The sequence below is a fragment of the Megalops cyprinoides genome, chromosome 3 (assembly GCF_013368585.1).
Source record: "Megalops cyprinoides isolate fMegCyp1 chromosome 3, fMegCyp1.pri, whole genome shotgun sequence".
Lineage (NCBI taxonomy): Eukaryota > Metazoa > Chordata > Actinopteri > Elopiformes > Megalopidae > Megalops > Megalops cyprinoides.
In genome coordinates, this window is record NC_050585.1 from 32,483,519 (window position 1) to 32,505,081 (window position 21,563).

Genomic DNA, 21,563 nt, shown 5'->3' on the forward strand with positions numbered 1-21,563 from the left:
ACATTACTGTCATGTCATAATGTGTAACTATGACAGCAGGTAAGCTAAATATTAATCGGAGAGAGTGCTCCTGTTTCATAGTGTGTAACTATAGGAGTGGGTCCTTGGGAACATGAACTGAGAGGAGTGTGAGGTTATAGTATTTAACAATGACACTTACTATACAGACAAGTGATCTGAGAGACCTCTGTGATGTAGCAGCAGCCTCTTTTTTCAGCCTTGTCATTCAAAGACAAGGGAGTCTATCTACAGGAATCTACTGAGGTAGGCCACCAGGGGAGGCCCTGTCACATTTTTTGACTGTTAATTACCTTAATCAGCCATCTGCATCTTCCCATATGTGGGAGTTTCATCTCAGGGCTTTATGTTGGAATGGTACAGGACTTCTGTCAGGTATATTGTGTTGCACTTACCTTTTGAGCTGCGTGCAACATGATCTCAGCGCTGTGTTTAGCTCTGTTATAATGAGGTCAAATAATGGCAGTTGAGTGAACTGAGGTTTACTCTGAGAGAGCACTGCAATGTAAAAAAAAGTATCAATTTTTAACACAGCATTGATATGTCACAATGTGTAATCACAGCAGTGAGTACACAGAGTATTTATCTGAACACAGTAATGTGTATAACCAGTAAGAATTATAAGATTTAATCTGAAAGAGCACTGTGATAGTTTTTAACCTATGGCAGGAGGTACACTGGGGATACATCAGTAGAGATTACTGGTTTATCATAATGTGTAACTATGGCCATGGGTCCACTGAGGATTAGTCTGGGAGAACATTGTGATATCACTGTGTCTGACTGTGGCAGTCTTACTGTTGCAGTACACTCTAAGGATAGCCCTGGACTAAGAATATGCAGTGTGAAAAGCCTTTCTGAGGCTTAATCTGATAGATTCCTGTAATGTGTGTAACTGTTGCACTAAGTACATGGAGGATTATTACTTAAGCACTGTGATGTCATACTTTCTATTCATGGCAATGAATACACTGATGGGTAACCTGACAGAGCATAGTAATGTCATAGTGTGTAACTACAACACTGAGTGCATTCATGATTTTGTCTGACAGATGACATGTTTAACAGTGGCAATGAGTACATGGAGAATTCATCTGACAGATCACTGTGATTACATGCAAATGCTTTTGTCCAGAGTGACATACAAGATGAGTACATTTAATATTAGATTATAATGAAAATGAGAGAGCATTGTGATGTCACAATAGTATGTAACTATGGGAAATACCTCATTCATTAGTTTCACAAGAGAGATCACTGTCATTTTGAGTGTCTAATTATGCCATTAAATTTAAATGAGGATTAACCTAGGAGTACTGTGATGTCATACTGTCAAACTATTGCACTGATTGACTGTAGAATAAATCAAAAGCAGTGCAGTGTCATTATAAGCGCTAATAATGCTCATGAGTACACTGATGTTTACCCTCTGAGCACTGTGATGTCACCCTGTTCTAATTCCCTGCATAAACACCCTAAATATAAGGGTCAGCATTACAGAGAGATTTTTTTTATCAATGCTGCACATCTTATCTGCAGATTCACAGATGTTTAAATCATGTAGATGGCACCTCTTATTTGCTGAACCCACTTTATCAGTCAATAAACATTCTATGATCAGTTGACATCCTCAGGAGAAACTAACAATCAAGATGGATATGAAATCACTTATTACAAAATGTGCACACACAACCACACATCCCAGAAAAACACTACTTTCAATAACCACCATCATAGTTAGGGTTGTTTATTTGTTTATCCAAGGTGTTTCAAAAGTTTACATTTTACATATCAGTTTATACAGCTGGGTATGGCTATATCTTGAGGCCATTCAGGTTAAGTATCTTGTCGAACAGTACAACTGTATTGTCCCACCTGAGAATCAAACCTGCAGCCGTCTCTTTACAAGCCCAGTGCTCTAGCCACTACACCACACCGAGTAGTCACTAACTAGACATAAATAATGCTTGGTTAACTGTGTCTGCGCTGAAGTATGACCGGGCTAGAATGGAAGGGAGAGGTCTTCATTCATTGGGTTGACACCCAGATCTACATCCCTATCTACAGTTCCACAATAGCTGACCCCTGATTTTCACTTTGGCCCAGTAAAAAGCAACTGGACCCTGTCACTTAACTTCTGATACCCACCCCATGTCCCTCAGCCAATCAAAGAAGGCATAACTGCTGACACTACTGCTCCCTGCTGGTCTTAATACTAGCATGATTATTGCCCTCTGCCAGCCTTCTTATTTTCACAGCTACTCCCTTTAGTCAACATTAGGACTGTTGCCTGCTTTATCCAACACTATTAAGACTGCTGTGTAACACTTTCTTCATTTTACATTACATATTTATTTGTCTGATGTCCTTATCCAGACTTTTTACATACGATCCGATCATGCAGCTGGATGTTTACTAAAGCAATCCAGAGGAGCTACCTTGCCCTCTACTGGTTTCAAAGGATTGAACACTATTGGTCCTGGTCTTCCTGAAAATAAAATGTATGCCTGTGCATGTCGGTCACTTTGCAAAGGGCTCTTGTCTCACTGTGTGAGGGGGTGGGTGGCATTGTGTAGTCATGCTTTAGGGGTCAACGTGTGTCAGGGAAGGTGGAGTAGGGTTGAGTTTCAGTCCCATCCGTTCCTGGAGAGGCGAGTCAGTCAGACCACTCATTGTAGTCGAGCTCAGAGTCGTCCCCAGAGTCGCTGTACTCGACTGCGATCCGACGGGACAGGATGGTGGCCACATCATTCCCCATGGGCTCACGCTTTGCCTGCAGCTCCTGCTGTTCCTGAACTTTCTTCAGCTGGATCCCTGAAGGGAGCACAGAAACACACTTGAGTGCCATAGAGGAGTACTAGCTGTGATGTAAAGTAGAGCAATCAACAAGTGAGTGAAATTATCGAGCTCATAATGTCAAATGGAGCAGAACCATCATAAAGGACATAGTAAAAAGGAGGTCTTTGATGGTGAGTTTTTGACACAGACATACTTTGAACTTGCATAAATACCAACATTCAATCTCCCCTGTCAAGTTAACTTAGAAGGGGAAAGGACAATCAATCATCTTTTGGTTATGACTGGTTTACAGCCGTGACACTCACAAGGTAAACAAAAACAGACCTGCTATCTCTCCATGCAGTGGCATAACTCTTTCTGTTATGTGTTTCTTTAATCATCATGGAGACTGCCTTGTTCCTCTGAATACAGAGTTTTTCATTCAGTGCTACTTGAAAGAAGTTTGGATGCCCCATGTGATTCACCTGAACAAGGTGTCCAATGTTTTCAATGTTTCTTAATTATTTTTGTTCAATTTTGGTTTCTAGGTTAAAAACATGGCCACACACCAATCAAATGTCAAAGTGTCTACCTAAAATACAGATGGCTTCCTTTTTAATGCTTTTTCTTCTTTATGCAACCTTGTTTTTGGAATCAGTGGCTCGTCTAACTGAAACAACTCCTGCAGTCACACAGGTGTGCTGAAGCAAACTTCTGGAGCACTGAAGCACACCTATCCTCCAATTACCACCCACTTCACTGTCAAGTACTGTGGGACTTGTAGTGTGAAAAGTATTCACACTGGCATGCAGGTATATCAAAGGAGTGCATTTGTCTCATCTGCACTCCTGTGAGTACAAAGGTTGCCTTGATGAGCCTAAAGTGGTACAACTGTTGATCACAAACAGACTGGGTGGAAAAGGGTGGTAAATGCATTAAAAGAGATTAATGTTCACAGCCCGTGTGCTGGTCAACATCAATCTGCACTGAAACATTGCTTCAATTGCTATTCAATGGTAAGAAATGTAAAAGTAATTTTAAACACTTTTTGTCTGTAAGGGTATGTAAAGCATAGCTGTTTGCAAGCAAAATAACAAAGTAAACAGAAGATGATGTTTTTAAATACATTCTAATTTTATTCATATAAATACATAGACAAACACCCGTGCTTACCCATGCGGATGGCAGAGAGCAGATCACTGCGTGCATCACTGATGGACTGGGACTCCTGCCTCTTGTCCTCACTGGGTCTGGTGGAGTTTTGGTGGGAGGCAATGTGGGGGGGACCAGGGGGGAGTGGTGGTGGCCCTGGGGGGGGTGGACCCGGTAAGGGTCCAGAAGCTGGCGGAGGCGGGAGGGGACAGCCAGCAGTCACTACCATTGGTTCTGTGTAGGACCCTGGAGTAGGGCCTCCGAGGGGCGCGGCAAAGGCAGTTTGTGCTGATGGAATGAGAGGAGGAGGGGGCGGTGGCTTGGAGCGGCTAGAGCACTCCATAATCTGAGCTGATGTCATGCTGAGAGAAAGAAAGAGAGAGAGGGAATTGGAGGGAGGGGTAAATTTTAGCTGATACACAATTACTCCCACTTAGTACACACTCACACTCTAGACATACAGTACTATTGATACAAATTTATTCTAACATATTTTCACTCTGAGGGACTTGTTAGCTGGACTGAAATCATTAACAGGTCAGAGCTCATTATATACATAACTCAGTACTTCAGTACCTGTAGTCTGGAGGTGGGAGGGGCATGCCATTGATGATGTCAGCATTTGGAGGCAAGGGCAGGGGTTGGTGATGACGGCTTGTCATTTCACCCCCATATCCGATGTTGATGCTGTGGTATTCGTGTTCCACGCTGTTCAAGTGGCTGTCTCCTGGTAGGTAAGAGTGAGGAGCTACAGGTGTCTGGGGAGGGCACGGTGTGGGAGAGCTTGGGAGATCTAACCCATGTGACCTGCAGAGACAGAGAGAAAATGGACCAAAATGGACAGAGTGACTGGTTTATAAGAGCTTATTACCAAAATAGGTCATACTGTACTGAAATCATGGTTGCAAAAAATGACACTGTTAATGCACTGCTACCCCACCAGATGAAAACAAGATGTTTCAAACCTTTATTTCAAATCACCCTGAACAAAGTATGAATACAGCGTATTGATACATTTTTTTATTGGGGGGGGGGGGGGGGGCAGGACCACAGGACCCACACAATCCTATTGTTGGCTAAAGGGCCGGGGGGAAGGTCTTCTCACAGACCTGTTTTCAGGGGACAGGGACCCCTCCGAGGACATCCCTCGGTGGAGGGTATGAGCGTGGCGGCTGTCTGGACGCAGCTCCTTGTCGAAAGCCATCATGTTCCACTCTTGCCGACGGTTTCGGGCCTTCCTCACCTTCCTCACCTCACGCGGCAGGGTACCGTCCATGCCACGCCTCTGCTCCTTTGAGAGACGAAACATACAGAGGCTCAGAACTGAGGATAAATGAATACTGAGGGTGCAAAGTTTCTTGATATATGTATATATATGTGTGTAAGTGTTAAAATGCTAAACATCTTAAAATGTTATCTGTTGATATCTAGTAATGAAAGGTTATTTTTGAATACCCTCCTGTTTTTCCCTCTTTTCCACTTTTACTGAACTCAGCAACAAACTGTTCAGACATATACCTTTTACTACACAGTACTGTCAATGTAAATGCTAGATCCTCTGAATCTCGGAGATCCATAGCTCTGATGTGTAGTAGTGGACTATATAGGAGAACAGAGTGTGAGGTGAAACTCCAGGGCAGGGTGAGCTCACCTTCTGCCTCCTCTTCTCCTTCCTCTTATCCTCAGTGTCCTGCAACATCTTCTCCTTCCAAAGCTGAAAGAAGTATGAGGGATCAGTGTAGAACTGCATCCCGTCCTTATTGTCATCCCTGCAAAAAGGGCAGAAGGGTAAAGATCAAAGCCAATGTGGCAAACTTTCGACCGATTAAATCTTGTCCCTCACACACATAGGGAAATGTGGAGGGAGGACAATGAGGGCAATGAAGCGCACCTGTATGGTGACAGGATGCTAAGGGGTGGTGGCTTGTCACTGACATTGTACATGTCCAACACAGGGTTGGGTACACTACTCTTGGACACCACCTGCTGGTCTTGCACAGTAGTACTCTTAAACGCCTTTCTCATGTTGATGTCCTGCAAAGAAACTGTATAACAGAGAGGGCATGTTAATACACTGAGCATAGAGTGAAAGAGACAGCTGTTGGGTTGAAGAGAGAGATGTTACTGCAGTATTTAACCTTTTTGTATTATCTGTAAGGCCCTGAAAATCTGCACTCATCCAGGGTGAGTGCCTGCAGGGGGAAAAGCATAGAAGGCACTTGGAGTGTCAACACCATGTGTTTGTTTTTGTGCTATTTTCTCACTTCATATTTTCAAACATTACTTTTCAATGTTTGGAGAATCCAAAGTGGGTACGCGTTACTGCCTTGTTTCTGGATAAGACTGCTGTTTGACACAGATGGGCCCATTGTGAAATATATATAACATCTTTTCATATGTATTGCAGCTTATTCACACATGCACACACACACACACACACACACAGTATTATGAATATCTCCTCATATAAGGAGTAGGGTGAGTATAAGTGCCATAACAACAACATAGTCATGTCAGTAATTTTTCTGTACATGTCTCCCCTGAGATTTATGTTCCTACACACTGTAATGCCAGTATGCCCCCTTATATGTAGTAAGGTGAGCCCTGTCACTCATAATAATATATGTAGGCCTGTGTGTCTGTCAGTATGTCCGTACATGCAGTATTGTGTTTTCAAGGCTGGTAAAAATCAGTGTTTATTTTCATCACCAAAACTTCTTTTTAAGATGTGATTGCTTTCTAATAGCTACAAAACTACATGAATGCTTTGTAAAGTCAAGATATACCTCTGACCCTGCAGCTAATTTCTAAAGTGTATTGCATTGCCGAACCTTGTGCTTTTTTCAGATGAAACACCTTCACCAACCTACCACTTTTGCTATTTTTATCTTACAACATTTTTGCTGGGAGGTAAGGTCCCATGATTGTAAAGATTACATGTAAAGATCACATGACCTATGTTCATTTAAGTCAATACCCATAACCAATGACCATGACCAAAGGTCATTCTGGTCAGAGAACAGTGAGTGCCACTCTGATCAGTAATCTGTCCTAACAACCAGTTAATCACTGCACATGCCCCTTTTTATTCCACGGGGTCTCAAGACTATAGCACACAAATGCAGACCTGGAGAGGCAGGTGAGGGCAGGAGAAGCATCCCATTTCATTAAAACAAACAAATTGGCCTGTAAAATCAGCTTCATCCATTCACCTTCACCTACACTGAGCCTCAACGGCAGACTCACCCTCCTCTACGGTGGAGTCCAACTGGGTGACCTTGATGGCCAGACGGTCGATACGGTCCTGCAGGGAAATGGCTCGCAAGTGAAAGGTGTTGGCCTCATTGAAAAGTTCGCCAAAGATGTCCTCTGCATGTTTGCCTGGGGCGCGGAGAGAGGGAGAGAGCATTGCTGTATGGACTGGACAAATCAATAGTGATGGTCACAAACAACGCAAGGGAGAAAAGGAGACCACACGAGAAAGGAGAGAGACAAAGAGTGCCATGGAGAGAGAGACAGCGGGGAAGGCAGGGAGGAAATGGAGAGAGACAGAGATTCAGAGAGACACACAGTGAAGCAGAGTAGAAGTCATGAGCGTTAAGGAGAATGAGAAAATTCAACACCAATTATCACTAAGGCATCTGTGTAAGTAAGGACCTTCACTGTGACTATAAATGCAGTAATGGAAATAGTCAGAAGGGCTATATACCATAGAAATTCAATCCAGAATGCATCAAATACCAATAATAATCTACCTTGAAATGTATAATTAATAAATAATAAGGCACAATAAAATAATCTGTGATAAAAATATAGTAAAATAATAAAGTGGAGAATACACTCATTTGGAATAAACCCTACTTGTGAAGAGAGATGGGAGGGGTTACACTATTCCTACACAGTGGACACTGATTTCAGCAGACACAAAGGCCAGGCTGCATAGATAGGAGGGGGAGATGGTAATAATACCATATTTCACAGAATCACATGTTTTATTCTGTTTTATAACATTTTAATGCATTAAATTGTTTTGTCTGCTGTCATACCAATATTGTTTTCTGAGGTTTGAATTGAGAAACCTGGATTACTGATTTAGATATACACAATGGGGAGTTGATCTTCTTCTCTCGAATTCAGTTTATCTTTATTGAAAGCAGACAAATCCTTAAAACAACAGAATCAATGATGGAAAATAGAAGTAAATTATGATAAAACCTGAGTGACAACAGTGGGCAGCGTTTCCACTCTCATCCGATCAATTGCTAATTTGGGTGATTTCCTTATAACTTTACAATGGCGTTTCATGTTGTCACGACCCAGTTTACATACTTTAGGACGTCCTAAAAACGGGACACCACAACTGTACATGTAATTGACTCAAACTGAGAAGCAGCACCAAACTGGGCAACTGCACAGAAGAGGAAAAAGTCACATGTGACCGGTGGGGATGATGTGAAAGTCAGCATTGAATAAAAAGGATAGAATTTCATCTGTTTTATTTTTACTTATTTATTTTAAACAAGCACAAATCGTCCGTGGGTGAGGAAGACCTGACAGTCAGGGTGAGAAAGGAAGGAATGCAGGTTGGGAGAGGTGCTGCTTACTGAGACTGCTGAGCTGGCGGATGATGGCCGAGAGGTTGTTGTTGGTGACGCAGTCCAGCTCGCTGCCAATTCCCTCTGGCAAGGGTCCCCTGCAGAGGTGACGCGGCTCGATATTTCTCTTAACAAGCGGCATGACGACACGGGACTCCACACACTAGCTTCTGTGAAAACATGTACAGCAGTTTCACAAACAGGGAACATCCAACCCAGCGTTTTCTTTATCAGTTTCACAAGGTATGCACGGTCAAATCATGATTGCCTATAAAGACCTCTGAGGAGGAGGAGTACTCCCAAAACCAAAAAATACAAAAGATTTCTACAAAGCTTTCCTTCCACTCTATCTTCCATAATATTTACTAATGTGAAAAAAACTTGCCTCAACAGCATAAAACAGCACACATTTCTATCATCACTGGCTTACACTCAGCTCCATCTCTTCTCCCCCATCTGATTCACTGGCCTGACTTCTTATCAGACCTCTAGAGTACATTCTGAACATGGCTGCTCAACTGTTCTTCAACCACTCCAAATATACCCATGGCTCAACACTGCTCATCTTTCTTCATTGGCGACCAGTCACACCTCTCGTTAAATCTCAGACTCTGGTTCTTGTCTACCAGGTACTCAAATGTACAGATTTTCATTACCTACAGTTTCAGACCCTATACACCACCATCAATTCCGTTTTTGGAAGCCTCAGATAATGCCAAACTACTGAGGCTACACACCCCCCACTGGTGTAATGAACAGCCTGCATCCATCAGAACTGCAGAATTACACATGATCGTCCTCTGCCAACTCAAAACCTGCATGTTCAGACAACACTGTGGTTCCCTGAAGAAGGACGTAGCCTATACCTAGGTCCTGACACATGAACACTCCTTACATGAAGTCAACTGTATTGTAGTGTCATATATCAGTGTTAAAACACCATGTACATGCCACTGTGATAAAAATGTATATATTTATGTTGAAATGCTTTATGTTATTGCATCCTTTAAAATTGCCAAACAATGCATACAATTATGCATGCAAGGGACTTTAAATGATCTGTAAATCAATTATTTGTCATCAGCTTTCTTTTTACATTACACTTGTGCATTTGTGATTTCCCCTGCAATGGTATAGTCACTGTGAAACTGAAAACATTAATTTGTCGTTAATTTACTTTTTGAGAGTGATTTAAATAACATATTTTAATATAATGTCACATTTAAATGTTTTAAATATGGTGATATGGCTCTTACTAATGCTTTTGGGCTGCTCTTATGTTGATTCTATGATTGCCTCTTTTTTCATAGGTCTGGTACTTTATGTGCTACAAGGTTTGGCATTTTCTGTGCTATGACATTTCCTTATCATAATTTTATACACTGTACTCTGTACACATTTGCATCAAATTTATGGACTGCATCAAAAGATAATGTTGAATTGTTTTGACATCTGAAGTAAACAGTATCTAACAAAGTAACTTCTGAAAATGTATAGACTTGTTTTACATTATGAAATTTAATTCTAACATCATATATCAAAAGCATTAAATATGTTTGCTCCTTAACATGTTTTGGAATTTGAAAATATCCTTTCACTATTTATATCATGGAAATCATGTGCTGATTTACCCTCTGGGGAACTGGCTGTGTACTTGGATAAAGTTATGTGAACTGAACTGAACTGGAGACAAAAGAGTAATGTTCTTACATTGGGAAAATCTTTTGCTTTTGGTTGTGCGAGCCTTCTCTTCAGCGTTCTCTTCTATGAAAGCATACACATTATAATTTGGATACATACTCTGCGTTCCTTTGATAGTGCACTTTTTGTTACGCCGGTGGTTCTGTGCGGAATTCTCATGAGCTCTTTAGAGGAAACACAGGTCTCTCTCTTGTAGGCTCTGCCATTGACCGCATTCAGTCACAGGTTTTGTCGAATGTGTGAAATCTTGCGTCTGCTCAGGATGACTTGCTCCTTCATACAAAAGCAGTTGGCCCAAAACCTAAAGGAGGATTAAGGTATTAACAAAAGAAGATGTGGACTTCCTAATCCCATCCTTTGTTATTGCTGTGCCAACAGTACATACACAGACACGCACACATGCATATCCACACATGAAAGAAGCGCTCTCACACAAACAGCATAAAACTCACATACAGCAAACAAGCACTAACAAATACATCCTTACTCACACACATACATGGAAATCTTATCTGCCAACCTGCATGCATTTTTCCTCTCCAAATTACACCCCTGAACCGGGCCACACCTTCAGCTTCCTGTTTTCACAACAGTGCATTATGGGTAAGTTAGCCCTTCCAGTATATGCTTTTCTTTTAGATCAAATCATGGACAAAACTGTTGAGCTTAGAAACACACTCTGGGTCCTAAAAGACTGCTGAATCCTAGTCCTCTGCAGGAGAAACAAACTGTTGGGCAGACTTATCTGGGGGAAGAAAATATTATATATACATTTTACGTTTAGTCATTAGACACTCTTACCCATACAGACTTACAAAAATGCATGCAATACAGTTGGCCGAGAACAGATACAATACCAAACCATCACTGTCACTATCAAAAGTACTGCTGCAGTCATTACTTAACCTGCCATCGTAGGTAAAGGAAAGTCACCTATTATGTACACCATTGGTTGTTAAACTTTTGTAGGGAGGAACACTGGACCACTGCCTACCTGAAGGACACACAATATCCAGGTAACATCTCAAAGGACCAACTCACTTTTTTTAGTAAAAAAAGGCATCGGTGGTTTTTAGTGTTGTTATCATTACTGCTGAAGACAGAGACTGTGGGATGAATCTGGCTGCAGGGACAGCAGTACAGTTTAATTAATGCAGCAGACAAAGAAGAACAGACAAACAGACGAAGAAGGAACAGAATGGCTAAGTTTGGCTCAGACACGCACGAGCAGGGGCTATAAGCAGAGTACTGTAAAAATATCCTATAAATGCAAAGGACATAACATCTCCAGTGTATGCAATAGACAGTTAGGCCAATATCCCTTTATATTCAAAATTTTAAAGAGCCAATTAACTGTGGAAATTTTCAACTGCTGTGAATATCAAACAGATTACTATCCTCTCAACACCCTGGGATGCCATGATCTGAATGTGAATAGCAGTGCTCTGACAATGGGAGAGGAGACCACAGCTGTGAGGGCATACCTGAACATGTGTCACAGTTATGGTCACCATTCATTCTACACTTCAATCATGGCCTGGCACAGCAAAATTCCCACTCATTACATTGCATTACATTATTGTCATTTAGCAGATGCTCTTATCCAGAGCAAATGACATTAGTTATAATTTTTCTATGTCATCCATTTATACAGTGGGATATTTACTGAGGTGATGTTGGGTTAAGTACCTTGCACAAGGGTACAGCAACAGTGCCCTAGCAGGGGAATCAAACCAGTAACCTTTCAATTATGAGCCCTGCTCCTTACCACTACGCTACACTGCCATCCCACTCAAAAGGTTCACTGCCATTAACAGCTGTCTCACTCCCCTGACACACCTGCTGCGATTCTCCCAGGACAGAACTGCAGGTCATCTCACAACGAGCACGTCCTTTGTAAGAAACAGCCTACCCAACCACATGGTGAAGAAGCTGAGAACAAGACTCTGTGCACGTGGCCCTTTGCCCCTAAGGGAAGCCCCCCCCCCCAACTCTCCTGACACTCGTCACTGCACAAACCCTGGCTGACATTCCCCTGAACAGCAGGTCCATTGAGAGTCATAACTCCCACTTCAACCACAACTACTCCTAGTAGGAGCCAAGAGGTCCTGTCAAATCCAGATCCAGGCAGAGCTAGTTAATTAATGCTAGTAACAGTGACTGAATATGAACAGTCCGCAGACAGGATCTGATAGAAAGAGAACAATCCTCAAACAGTTCAAATGTTGCCTTGCAAATAGCGAAAACAGTTTAAGAGAGAGGAAAGGAAAAAATTTGAGATTGAAACAAAAAGAACAATCACTGCACAGTCTTAAAGCCTATGTAGTTTTATATACTTTGTGTATACACATAAATCTATGTGTATATATCCAGTTTGGCATCATTTTTTTCCTGAAGCGATGTCTGTTCAGCTATAGCCAGTTTAACACTGGTGTGTTTTTTCTCATATATAAATTTGCCATTGATATACTTTTTCTTATATGTGAAATATCTCTTCTTATGAAAAACATGCAAATTGACTCATTTTAAATTGAATAGCGTCCCAGGCTGGACTACAAGCAGATGACGCTGATACACATAAAAATGGTAAATCACGCAACTACTTTTCACTGTATTTCAGGAACGATAAGGAAGAACCTTAACGCTTACCCACTACTCAACGTCACACCTGCACTTTGGGACGTTCCTGGGAGAACACGTGTTTACTTGCGGTACTATACGACCAGAAGAGATTAACCACACTGTCATCTAGTGTGCTTTTTAAATCAAATGCACATTGTTCTGAAGGGATTTATCATTAAAATAATAACACCCTGTCTCTCGCAACTCGCGCGCCCCCCACGAAGTCACCACGTTCCAGCAGAAAAAAATAACACTGCAAAGCAACCGCAGGTTAACGCAAACAAAGCCAAGTAGATGTTTATAAAATGCACAAGCCGGCGTTACTTGCTGTACATAAACAGACTGGAGTTTAGCACCAATTTACAATGTAAAATGATGTTAAATCTGTGCCACTTTAACAGCGGTAGACTATCTAAGAGATGATAGACGTGAGCTGCTGGATTATCTCTCACGTTCCTCAATCACAAAAGCAAGCCAGATGTGTCCAGTTCAGACGAAAACTACAGACACGGACAGATGTGCAGACATAATTAATTCCCAAATGACTGCAAAACACCACATTTCGACAAGGACTATACTTGAAATTTACAGCTATTTGATGGAGACGAGAAAGATACTCAATTATAAATCTGTCATTTTTTAAATTTAAATAAAGGCCTACCGCTCTTATCATGGAGCGGTTAGAAAAGTACAACAGAGGCGTGACTGCAATAAATTCATTAGGTTGCTTGCTTCAGTTCAAATTAAATATGAACAGACAGTAACATATGCAACCTTAGCTAGATATTATAACATAAAATAATAATTCGTAAACTCATTCAAATAAGACAAAGATACAGGATGAGAGTTACACATTGAGAACTGGTGAACGAAACATTCATAGAAGTTAAAGCAGGGTACACTGTTGATACTAAGCAACTGACATGTACTTATTTTCTTGTTGAAGAGATTAGAGTAGCCGAGAACGGATGTAACCTTTCCGAAAAAAAGTAACGCCAGGTAGTTCAAACAGGCTAAATCAGTCCACAGTGGACGTTTCTTTCGCCATTAAAATAACTGCACAAAAACGGTCGAAAAATTCCACCGCATCCCTAATAAAAATCGAATCGGAGTCGGCTAATTATAGGCTTGGGGACCGCTATCCCATAACTTGAGGTTTTCCAAAGCCGTTTTCTCTTATTGCTTTCTATGAAAACCCACACATTAAGGGGACGTTTACAGTAAAGTATGCAATTCCATCTAATATTTGCTATTCTCAGAAAAGAAAAATCGAATGCTCACCAAAAGAGGTTCATTTAAATTTCAGTTGGAGTCCGGTTAAAGCTGTCATACTGTGTCCGCGACCGCTTTACAGCACAATCCCGCTACCAGGGCGGGATTCAGCGCCTGACAGCACACTTCCTCCAATCAACTATCAAGAGCGGATATTTGATAAACAGATATTTTTCTGGCACCCAATCGCATCCCCGAGAAAGGCTGAATGACAGGACTTTTCCCAGGATTAAGACAGTCCAGAGACAGCCGGCCGATGTCGTTCGTGTGCTCCGCCTAGGGTCAACGGGGTTCCATTTCTGTGTCCAGATGGCTGGAAGGCTGGCTTTGGCCAACACAGGACTCCGACTAAATCAAGCCTAAGGGTTAAAACGTTAAACACTGAAGCATGATTATTTTCTTGTTTAAACAGTTCTTTTGATTAAACAGTGTGAAATTATTTATGATTTACACACCATCACGTTACTCCTTTTAAAGGCACACAGTGTTTTTTATTTTTTCTAGAAGTTTTGTAGCCGACCTAAAAGCTTCTGTCATCCAGAAAGAAATCTAATCTAAGAGATACAAAACGACAAAGACAGAGACATACTCTTAATTTTTTACTTCAGGCTAGTTAAAACACAGCTCCAACTAGCGACCAAATTATGACAATGGAAATAAAAAGAGACCGTTGTGTTGACCCATATAGTAAAGTGGTAAAAATGGTGAAATGTTGGGAATTGGTTTCCTTTACTTTTCAGTGAAAATTGGTTTCATTTTGATATCAGTCCTTTTAATGGCAGACCTATTTTTGCAGGACAGTAGAGAGTGGACCGTGTGCGCACTGCAGCATAGATGGAGACGAGTACACTTTGGCTGTCAGTGCAATGGTGCTCGTGCATTGTGTGGTCAATAAAAAACTGGCGTGATAGCTAAATCAAAAGCCGAAAGGTTATCAAAAACGATCTGTTGCACACTAAGCTGGACATAGCACAGTAGTTAACAGGCTAAGTAAGTACAACAGTGTTGCCAGATGTTGCCTTTATTATTTTCAAGGTAATCTGTTTCTTTTTACCTGTCATGATTTTTACAGTAGCATTGTGCCCACTGTTTGGTGATTTGATCTTAATATTTGATTTTGATTTGAATAACATTGTGATCAAGCAAAAATGTTATCATTCAAAACAGTGGACTAACAATACATTTCCATGTAACATTGCAAAAGTAGAATAGTATGACGAACAAACCATACAAAAGGCAATTTGTTTTGTTTTATTTATTTAACTAGAAAGTTCATGAATCATCATGGCTAAAATACTGATCTTTGGTTTTCTGCATGGCAGTGCCATAGGATGTTTTTCCCTGTCTATACAACCAGAACTAAGACTTTTTGACCTTGAGACCTAGTAACTACTTGTGTGCAGTTAACTCAGAGCCATTTCTTTATTCTGACACACGTTGTCTTGAGAGGAAATACTACTTTTAATACAATGTGTCCTCATGCAACACGTGACCTGCCTCTCCCAGTGATTGACTAAATATGTAGAATCTGCTCATAGACCAGTGGGGTAATAATGCCCATGCTGCAGTGCAGACTGTCAGAAATGCTAGTCTTCAAAATGTTTGGCTAAAATGATTGCAATATTGATTGAATTGATGAATGGAACAATCAATTGAGAATAAAATACTTCAGTGTCTAACACTGTTCAGCTTAACACTTTCTTCAATGTTTTTGTCAATTAATAACTTTATCTTCCCTGTGACATTGATCACGATTTTGATGAATATTACTGGAAGTTGGGCCTGTAATGCCATTTAAAAATGTTTTTTTAAAATTGACATTTTATGGTTCTCAGATGCTGGCATGCATTGTTTGAAACAAAATAAACACACTTACTCGTAATTTTGTTTTCACTCTCAGTAAAATTACGAAAACGTTTACTAGTTTCGCTCCTCTGGCTTTAAACCCTAGGACATATCTGCATTAGCCAATCATGCACTCGTTATTCAAGCGGAACTTTACCACATGCAACTACCAAGGCTAGTTAGTTGTCAGTCGGACAGTATTAGACGCAGCACCACTGTTCCCATCTTGAAATCAGACAACAGAGGAAAGAGTGAACCCATCCAGCTGCTGTCTCAGGTAATAATTTCATCAAATGGCTTTGTTGTTGAGAATTCTACATACTGAGTAATCATCATTTAGGCTATATGAATCACCCGCTCCGTTTTAGAAAGCTGATTTATCACTGTCAGTTACAAGTAAGATGTCGACAATGTCTAAACAGTTCCTCATGTATTTAGCTATAGCTAGACAGCTAGCAAGGCAGTTTAGTAACAAGCTAGACTACATAGCTGACGACGTTAGCCGCAAGTTGCGCAATTGACATGCCTGTTTGCGTCATAGCTGTTTAGACAAAATAGTAACAGACGACAGGGAGTTTTTCTAATGGATTTAAGGGTTCGTCCAATGTTGGCTCATCAAATATGCAGTCTCAATAAGCTTCTTCCCCCTAACAACATAGTTAAACGGGCCCGACTGTTTTGTCATGTCCGACCTTGGATCTCTGATGTTTGGTTAATGCGTACGTCAGTAAACATTTCTTGGGTTGTGATTGGTAGACAAACAGTCACTTCGTAGCCTTACAGCTTGGTATTTCCTCTTCAGCATCCTGTTAGCTACTAGCTAGCTTTATAGATAGACCCTTAAGACAGCAAAACAGGGCATCTAGTCGTCGCATATCGGACTGCGACTGTAAAATCATGTTTTTGCGGAATATCAGGTTAATTCTTTTGCTGACAACGAGCTTGCAGGCTAGATAGCTAGCTATACATAACGTAAATACGAGGATATTATCGCTAACACTAGCTGGATATATAAAAAGATTTTCGAAAAACAGGTTTAAACCTCGTTAAAACCCTGGGGAATTGCTGTTTATTCTAAACATTTAACATAAGACAAGAAGCCAGACATTTGACAGACTCGTTTCAATAATAATATACCGGCAAATTTACAATAATATTTTACACTTAAATAGTCAGTATCAGCAGGAACAGTATAGCATAGACACTACATCAGCCATGTTCATATCAAAAGTCTCCGCAGCAGAGGCGCACTGATGTTTGGTGAATGCAGGTAAGTTATACTCAGTTATACTGTTTTGACTCACTCAGGTGTAAGTAGGTTGGTAACCTCAGTCACTGTTGCAGTAGGACAGGTAAAAAGAGGAGGGTGTAAGAGGAGGCCTGTTGATATGTGTCACTCCTTGTCCCCTGTGTGGGTGGCGGGGTGAGCAGGAGTGGTCTCCGCGGCGATGGACACTCCCGGCGGGCGAGACGAGCGCGTGCAGCAGCGAGAACGGCTGCAGCGGGAGGAAGCCTACTACCACTTCATAAACGGGCTGAGCGAGGAGGAGTACCGGCTCATGAGGGACAGCAACCTGCTTGGGACGCCAGGTGAGACTGCGTTTAAACACCCTTAGCCTCGGACTCTTCTTTGTCTGCCACCCGCCCAGCCCCATTGTTGGTTTGGCTTGAAGGATAGACACACTCGCTGTTATTTTCAGGTGAGGTCACAGCGGAAGAGCTGCGGCAGCGTCTTGACGGAGCAAAGGAGCGGCTTTTGGCGCAGCCTCCCCGTGAGCCCCACCCACAGAGCAGCGACCCACAGGAAGAAAACAGGGGCAGAGGTGAGGAGCGGGTATACACGGGAGGTGTTCGGGAGGAGAAATGGGGTGATAAATGTAGGTGAGTGTAGGGGGAAGTCAGAACGGAGAAGGGGCTTGTAATTAGGAATATAGAGACTTTGTAAGGCAGATGTGAGCAGGAATGGCTTAGGGGCTGAAGAGCAATACCAGTAAGAGACAGTGCTGAGGAGGAGGATGGAGAGAATTTGCGACAGTTGGCTGAGTACTGACAGGAGGAGGATATGTCATCATTACACCATTGCATTCATTACACAGTATTATGGCGTATTTATCACATTGTGTATGAAATTTTAATTTGACTTTCTGAAGGGCTGTGTGTGGGCCTAGTGTGGGCCTGATGGCAGTACAGTTGTTTGGCAAGGCTGTGTCAGAGGAACGTGAGCGTGATGGGGATGCTGTGTTGCAGGGGGTGTGGACGTGGGCGGCGAGGCCTCTAACGGCGACACTCTCCTGGAGTGGCTCAACACGTTCCGGCGCACGGGCAACGCCACGCGCAGCGGGCAAAGCGGGAACCAGACCTGGCGCGCCGTCAGCCGCACCAACCCCAACAGCGGCGAGTTCCGCTTCAGCCTGGAGATCAACATCAACCACGAGCAGCCGGAAGTCGTCGATGCTATTGACCCTCCCCTGCCCGGCCCTCGTATTGACCCAGCTCACGCCTCCCAGGGAAGGAGGCCGCAAGTGCGCCGTACACGGAGCAGTACCGCTACGCCCCCGGTCCGGCCCGACATCCCCGCTGGCAGAGTGTTCGGCTTGCGGAGGGGTGTGGAAGCAGGCTCGACTTCCCTGACGGCCCTGTCCCAGCCAGCACAGAGCAGCGGGAGAAGGGGACGGAGCCAGGGGGCGGAACAGGAGTGGGACTCGGATGGGTTGGATTGCCCTCGCTCTAGTCATCATTCCTCCACCTTGGAGCAGCCCCGCAGCAGGACTCGAGCGCGGGGGCGTAGGGGAGGGAGGGGCGGAAGGGGAGGGGCATCCCGCCGTAGCCGGTCGCCGCTCCATAGAATGACGGACGCCCACCAATCCCCCGAACCAGGCACCACCCAATCCAGCAGACCCGATGCCCCTCAACCCTCTGAAATCAGTACATCCGCCCATTCTGATGGACTCAGTGCTGCCCTGAGCCAGGAGTCCAGTGTGCTGGAGGCTGCTATGGAGACAGGAGAAGCCACGAACGAGCCAGGCCAGGATACCTCGGCCCTGCCTGCGCCAGTAACCTCCCCTGAGCCAACTGCTGTGCCCGTCCCGGGGACAGCCCCCGACGCCCCAGCTCTGCCTCCGTCAGGGACAGACCCGGAGGCAGGAGCAGAGCAGGTGGAGGCGCAGGCTTCGAGCCCCGGGGGCAGCGGGCGCCGTCACCCCACCATCATGCTGGACCTGCAGGTGCGGCGGATCCGGCCGGGAGAGAACAGGGATCGCGACAGCATCGCCAGCCGGACGCGCTCGCGGGTCCGCACCACCGAGAACACGGTCACCTTCGAGAGCGACAGCGGCGGCTTCCGCCGCACCATCTCGCGCTCGGAGCGCGCCGGAATCCGCACCTACGTCAGCACCATCCGCATCCCGCTGCGGCGCATCTCCGAGACCGGGCTGGGCGAGCCCAGCTCCACCGCTCTGCGCTCCATCCTGCGGCAGATCATGACCGGCTTCGGCGAGCTCAGCTCCCTCATGGAGACGGAGGCTGACTCGGATGCCGCTGCAGCTGCCACCGCCACCGCCACGGCGCCGAGCCCGGAGACCAGCCCCACCGGGCAGGCCCTTGGTGTCCGCGGCGACGAGGACGGCGCGTCCCGGGAGGTTCCGGAGCGGCGGAGCCCGGAGGAGGAGAGGCTCGTGGCGGGGGAGGCAGAGCGGGCGTGGGCGGGCGTGCCGCCGGGCGAGGGGCGGACCGCCGGCAGGGACACCAACAACTTGGTGGAAAACGGCACTCTGCCCATACTCCGTCTCGCTCACTTCTTCCTCCTGAACGACGACGAGGACGAGGAGCATCAGCGTGGCCTGACCAAAGAGCAGATCGACAATCTGTCCACCCGCACGTACGGCCAGGCCAGCCTTGAGGGCGAGGTGGGCCGGGCCTGCAGCGTGTGCATCAACGAGTACGCCCAGGGCAACAAGCTGCGGCGCCTGCCCTGCACGCACGAGTTCCACATCCACTGCATCGACCGCTGGCTTTCCGAGAACAACACCTGTCCCATCTGCAGACAGCCTATACTGTCCTCCCACTTGGAATGATTCCTCCCTGTTTAACCCACCCGCCAAGACTGACCTCTCCCATCCTCTCCGCCCACCAGACTGACCCCTCATTACAGGGAGTCGCACATTAGCATTGAAACACACCACGGCCTGTAGGCTGGACTATGTAAATATGGTCTCTGTTTTAATTAAGCTGTCAAATCTGTTGTGTTCAGTTGAGGGTAGAACCAAAAGCAAAGGAAAGAAAAATGTAAAAAGCGCATTACGCAGAGAAGTAACAAAGCTATATTTTTTTAGACTTTCACTTCAGCCTTTTCTCTTTCAAGGTCTTCGTGTCCTTACTTCAGTATTGCTTCTGAGTGAAGAAAAAATCATCAGACTGTTAAAAACAGGTTACTCTCACGTTAACTGAATTTTATTCCTGTAACAAATGGATTTTATTTAATTGCCCATAGACCCCACACTCAAATCATATATTATTGTGAGTGAATATTAAAGAAAACAAGTGAAAGAGCCGCCTTATTTCTGTGATGCTAGATTTAGTGTACACATCTCAGAACCAGGTTTTAAAGAGAAGCCTCCAAGGTGCCTGAACACGTTTAGCTTCGACGTCACAGTTTTTTTCAGAAGATGGTCCTTTGTGTCTGTGGAGCTAGAATGTTCAGTTCTCCAGCATTGTTTTTTTTTTTTTTCTTTTTAGTGTAACAAAATCGGTGATGTGTTTTAATCAGTCCCAAGGTACCACCAGGGTATCCCTGTGTTTCTCGCACTTGTGCCTCTAGCATAAAGGTCAGCCGCTGTGGGTCCATTATCATTCAAGGAACATGAAGCGTGGCCCATGCTGTTTGTAACTGCTTGACTTGTTGAACCCTGTAAAGACGGTAAGTTTGTGTGACATTAGAGGAAAAGGCAGTTGTTACTCCAGTGTACTCTCAGTCTAGTTGCACACGAGGACTGCCCCATTGGATTTACATGGTGGAAATGACTGATAGGAAGCAGACATGTGATCAGTGTGTCCTAATAAAGATATTGAGAAGCATAGCTTCTCAGACTCTCAGAACCCCCATCAATCTTTCAGTTATGTGACTTTAGAAGCCAAGTGTCTACACCATGAGCATTTAGGACTTGAATGTGATACCACTCATAAGACAATCCCTACGTAAATGAATTGTCACAGGTCACATTAATTAATTAATTAATTAATTAAGTCTTTCAGTCAGAGTTAGGTATAGTGCTCTCCAAAGATATGTGTACTGGACAATTTTTTTCCTTACAAATGTAAAGAAATGTTATACTTTAAATACTTTAACCTTAATAGGATTTCAGAGATCAGAGTTATAGTCACAAATTATGGCTTTATTACAGAAAACACAAGGTTCCCCTTTATAGAGGATAACGGATATCTTATAGGCAGGTTTTCAACCCATAAAGAGAATGATATGTATGTTCCATCATCTGGAATAAAAAAAATCCCTTGTTTCATCCAGATAATTTGTAAAATACTAACATTTAGGTCACAAACAGCTGCATAATGTTATACCTCTCT

The 21,563-nt window shown here is 43.6% G+C and overlaps 2 protein-coding genes across 2 annotated transcripts; one reads left to right on the forward strand and one right to left on the reverse strand.

The window, feature by feature from the left end:
- Positions 1-2,501: 2,501 nt before the first annotated feature.
- On the reverse strand, positions 2,502-14,208 carry LOC118775242 (wiskott-Aldrich syndrome protein family member 3-like). The gene is made up of 9 exons (XM_036525060.1): positions 14,148-14,208; positions 8,553-8,713; positions 7,195-7,329; positions 5,840-5,993; positions 5,600-5,717; positions 5,058-5,239; positions 4,525-4,755; positions 3,970-4,310; positions 2,502-2,832 (listed from the first exon to the last, which is right to left on the reverse strand). Exons 2-9 carry the CDS (start codon positions 8,683-8,685, stop codon positions 2,675-2,677), a joined length of 1,452 nt encoding a protein of 483 aa, XP_036380953.1. The 5' UTR covers positions 8,686-8,713; positions 14,148-14,208; the 3' UTR covers positions 2,502-2,674.
- Positions 14,209-16,182: 1,974 nt separating this feature from the next.
- LOC118775720 (E3 ubiquitin-protein ligase RNF6-like) lies at positions 16,183-20,119 on the forward strand. The gene is made up of 4 exons (XM_036525767.1): positions 16,183-16,260; positions 17,415-17,573; positions 17,684-17,806; positions 18,231-20,119. Exons 2-4 carry the CDS (start codon positions 17,432-17,434, stop codon positions 20,054-20,056), a joined length of 2,091 nt encoding a protein of 696 aa, XP_036381660.1. The 5' UTR covers positions 16,183-16,260; positions 17,415-17,431; the 3' UTR covers positions 20,057-20,119.
- The last annotated feature ends 1,444 nt before the right edge of the window (positions 20,120-21,563 follow it).

Coding starts and splice junctions, on each gene's coding strand:
- LOC118775242 (XM_036525060.1), bottom strand. CDS start 8,685: ATGCCGCTTGTTAAGAGAAATATCGAGCCGCGTCACCTCTGCAGGGGA. Junction 7,330..8,552: donor CCGCCAGCTCAGCAGTCTCA/GTAAGCAGCACC, acceptor TCCGCGCCCCAG/GCAAACATGCAGAGGACATC. Junction 5,240..5,599: donor AGGAGAAGAGGAGGCAGAAG/GTGAGCTCACCC, acceptor CGTCTCTCAAAG/GAGCAGAGGCGTGGCATGGA.
- LOC118775720 (XM_036525767.1), top strand. CDS start 17,432: ATGGACACTCCCGGCGGGCGAGACGAGCGCGTGCAGCAGCGAGAACGG. Junction 17,574..17,683: donor CAACCTGCTTGGGACGCCAG/GTGAGACTGCGT, acceptor TGTTATTTTCAG/GTGAGGTCACAGCGGAAGAG. Junction 17,807..18,230: donor GGAAGAAAACAGGGGCAGAG/GTGAGGAGCGGG, acceptor GCTGTGTTGCAG/GGGGTGTGGACGTGGGCGGC.